The sequence below is a fragment of the Sphaeroforma arctica genome (assembly GCF_001186125.1).
Source record: "Sphaeroforma arctica JP610 unplaced genomic scaffold supercont1.103, whole genome shotgun sequence".
Classification (NCBI taxonomy): domain Eukaryota; class Ichthyosporea; order Ichthyophonida; genus Sphaeroforma; species Sphaeroforma arctica.
Genome location: NW_014040455.1, coordinates 103,156 through 107,187, shown reverse-complemented (window position 1 = coordinate 107,187; position 4,032 = coordinate 103,156). Strand labels below are relative to the sequence as shown.

Sequence of the window (4,032 nt, the reverse complement as noted above, 5' to 3'; positions counted from 1 at the left end):
TTATATATATATATATAATATAATATATATATATATATATTATATATATATTATATATATATATATATATATGTGTGTGTGTGTGTGTGCGTGTGTGTGTGTGTGTGTGTGCGTGTGTGTGTATGTGTGTGTGCGTGTGTGCAGTCATACAACTTACGCAGTGATAGCAATTTTGCCCTTCTCTCCCACCGGTATGACTACAGTGCTACTGTCAGTTCTGCTCTCTGGCACGGTGTCGTTTACATCATTCGTTACGGATTTAATGCTGCAAGTTGGAAATGGACATACATATGACTTTCAGTCAAACTGCGTTCGTATACACAATAGGCAATAAATACATACAAAAATTGCAAATAGGATTTAATTGTTAAGATCGGGCACAGATAGGCTTCAAGCCCTAGAATGTTAAAAGAATCTGGACACTTTGTACGTACATACATGCACATCCAGCACCTCATGTATATCACTAATTTTAACCACAAGACTTCATCACAAGTGTATGTATATACAACACTATAACACTTGAATATTCATATGCAACACTGCATCACAAGCATACCCATATACATAACGTTACTCATACGACAAGAAACCGCACGCACACGGAGCGCCATTCAGAATACACAACCACCTAACAACAGTAACGTGTACACACACTTACAACAGCTCCACGCACAAGCATACACACACAAACACGCACCGGTTGAGCAAGTGGTCTTTGATGGTCTGGATCTGCTCAGGTGTCAGGGGTTCACCCTGTTGTATGTTGTAGTTGTTGGGAGACGGTCGTGGGTACGTGCTAGGGAAGACCACCGGTTCATTCTCTGGCGCAGGAGGGTGAGCGATCATCCTGGTATTGGAGAGGATGGGAGGGTGAGTAGGGTGGCTACTAGGGACAGATGTAAAGGCTGTGTTTGAATGTGCAATACACCCCAGCACCTATCAATATATGACAAAGAGTTGTACCGCAGTACACAGCTGTACCTCGACCACACACGTACACAGAAAGGTTTTCCCTGCCCATGCCTTTGTATAGCAACCACATCCACATCCACACACACACACACTCTCACTCTCTCATCGCCACAGCACACTCTCCGTCTGTATCTGTACAACTGTATCCCATCACCACACCCTCTGCATCGTCCCACTTACTCGTACAGCTGGTCCTGGTTGATGGGGGCTGTGTCGTTCGTGTGATCTGCTGCGTTAGTCGCTGCCTTGTTAGCCGCGGCTTGTTGGCGGTCGATCAGTTGGCTGTGGTGTGGTAGTCGAGGTTGGGGATTGAGTATGGTAGGGCTCAAAGTGTAAAGAATGTATTAAATACAGGAGTTGGGGAAGTAGAATACAAGGTCATGATAAGGTGGTGGATACAGAAAATAGGAGATATGCACTAATGTTCATGTATGGGCTACATGACGAACACCCGATGATGTGCATTGCAATCACTTTATGAGTGAGTAAACATTAATCAGATCGCATGAAGGAGATTAAACCCTCCGATCTTGAGTGAGTTCCCAATGTGGTCAGTCAACAGTCTATGGTGTCGCGCCAGTGCGCCTTGCGGACACACAGGCTGACTGTTCACTTGGAGAGCTTACTCATCTCGAGTAAAGTATTCATCGTATTGTCAGTAGATACCTTGCTGTGGGCGGATCTTCACCTCCATACACATTCGGGATTGGGAGGGTTTATCTCCTGTGTGTGATCTGATTAATGTTTATTAGCCCATAAAGCGACTGATTGCAATACACCTCATCGTGTGTTAACACGCATATATATAGAATGGGTAAGTGCACATACGTGCAGACGTACTTTCTCACAGGCCAAGGTACACATACATATGAGTTTGTAAGGCCTAACCCCCTCCCCTCCCCCGAGTGTATACTCGTGTATATGAAGAAATACACGCGTATATGGAGAGAGTGCATGCACACAAGAACACACACACAGGCCCATTACACAAACACATACACACACACACACACACACAAGACATACTCGATGACTTGCTGCTGCGTGAGCCCTGTGCTGGTGATGGGGTTTCCATCCGCGTCCACAAACTGTCTCACTGCGCCGTCTGAGTGGTTGCTCATATGGAAGGGTTCGGGTACGCGCACTACCAGTTTCACCCCCAGGTCTTCAGTGTCTACATCTGTGCCGTTGGGAAGATACAGAACAGTTGAGAGAGTGCGATGGTGGTGCGTGTGTACACGTGGGTGGGTGCACGTGGGTGGGTTCATGAGGGTGTTCTGTTAATAGCACACGCGGGCGTTCTATTAATAGCTCCTAGCCGTAGGGATAAACGAACTGTCTCCCAGCGCCATCTGATTGGGTACCTTGTACCAGCACCCTGCCACTGTCTCATAGTTGCGTGAGAGTCTTGGTATATGTGTGGAGGTAGATTCTTGGTGTGTGTACGTAGGTAGAGTCGTGGTGTGTGTACGTAGGTAGAGTTTTGGTGTGTGTATGTAGGTAGATTATGATGGCCTTGGCCATGTGGAGGACAGTGGTGACCATGGCTGTCCTTTTATGAGCGTATTAAAGGCTGCCTTGTTGTGCAGCCTCAACTGTGAGTCAATGAATGCAATCCACTACCGTCGGCCTTTGCATGTAGTTAAAGAGAACAAATCTCGCCAATCACAAATAAATCTATAAATAGAACAACTACCTACCATCCACATTCCACTCCTTTGAAAGCACAGTTACCGTCTGCAGGGTGACAGAATCCGGAACATTCTGCGAACCCACTACGGAGGCTACACCCGTATCGTTGTACCATCAACCAAAGATCTATCACCAATCTACAAATAGAACCCTGCTATATAAATAGAACACTGATATATATATATATATATATAGAACATACACCTACCATTCACAATCCACGCGTGTGAGAGCACCGTCAATGTCTGCAGAGTGCTGGTATCGTATTTGTTCTGCTGCACGTCCACAATAGACGCTCCCGTGTCCTGGTCCACATTAATGATAGTCTCACCGTCGTACTCCATGTCTCGGGAGATGGGAGTGTTGAGCGCTCGTCCCTCTGAATCGGAGTCAAAGTACTCCGTAAACACCACCGACCAGCTTGCCACGTGGCTGTGGTAGTGGGGATGAAGGGCGTGGAATGGGTTAATGACACCTGACACCTGACACCTGGCAAGTGGGGCAACTGGGGGTAGTTATAGGACACGTAGCCCGTATGGATGGTAGATGACATGTGACAGGTGACATAACACTTGACATCTGACACCTGACAAGTGGGGCAACTGGGGGTAGCTATAGGACACATAGCCCGTAGGACATCGGTAGATGACATGTGACAGGTGACATGACACTTAACAGAAAAATGACACGTGACAGGCACATGACACGTGTCAGTCGAGAGAAAAATGCCGGGTAAATGACACGAGGAAGGCCGTGTCAGTGTCAAAGACGCAAGTGCAAATGCACCATCCCGAAAGCCTAGGTGACCCTCAAACTCCCGCCTATGGGGGGCAAGTCCAACTAACTTGTATCTGCCCATACACTCACTTCCACACGTGCATCTACACAGCGCAGAACGCCTCCGTACGCATATGCATACGAGTACAACATTAGTATCAAGGGGAGACAGCACTCGTCAATCGACCCTGGATTATCCGAGAGCGTCATGTGTGCGATAAAACATGTCACACGAACACGAACACGATGTGCGTCTCTGAGCACACCTCCATCTGCACGTGTACACATCTGGATGCTCGTGGACATCCAAACGCACATGTGTACCGCCAATGACCTGACGAGGCTGCCCAGGGTGCGGGAGAGGGGACTGTACTTATACGTACACTCCAAATTTTTACGCGTGTGTATTCTGCACATGCACCCCCACTCGAACTCGCACACAGATACTCAGAATTACAGAATATTATACACATATACACATCAATTCAAATAAAAAGTCCGCATATACATACACACATGCGCCCATACCACGGAAATCATTCAAACAAAAGTCTGCATATACATACACACATTACCGATTTCATTTCA

At 46.8% G+C, this 4,032-nt stretch overlaps 1 protein-coding gene across 1 annotated transcript in view; it reads right to left on the bottom strand.

Annotated features, from left to right (window-relative positions):
• SARC_02334 (hypothetical protein) overlaps positions 1 to 4,032 on the bottom strand; it is a gene marked incomplete at its 5' end in the record, with an annotated part of 16,161 nt that overhangs the window by 9,613 nt on the left and 2,516 nt on the right. The window contains 5 exons of the mRNA XM_014303924.1: positions 158 to 265; positions 701 to 850; positions 1,156 to 1,257; positions 2,002 to 2,155; positions 2,876 to 3,099. Of these exons, the coding sequence (XP_014159399.1) occupies positions 158 to 265; positions 701 to 850; positions 1,156 to 1,257; positions 2,002 to 2,155; positions 2,876 to 3,099 (738 nt within the window). The remainder of the gene's footprint in view (positions 1 to 157; positions 266 to 700; positions 851 to 1,155; positions 1,258 to 2,001; positions 2,156 to 2,875; positions 3,100 to 4,032) is intronic.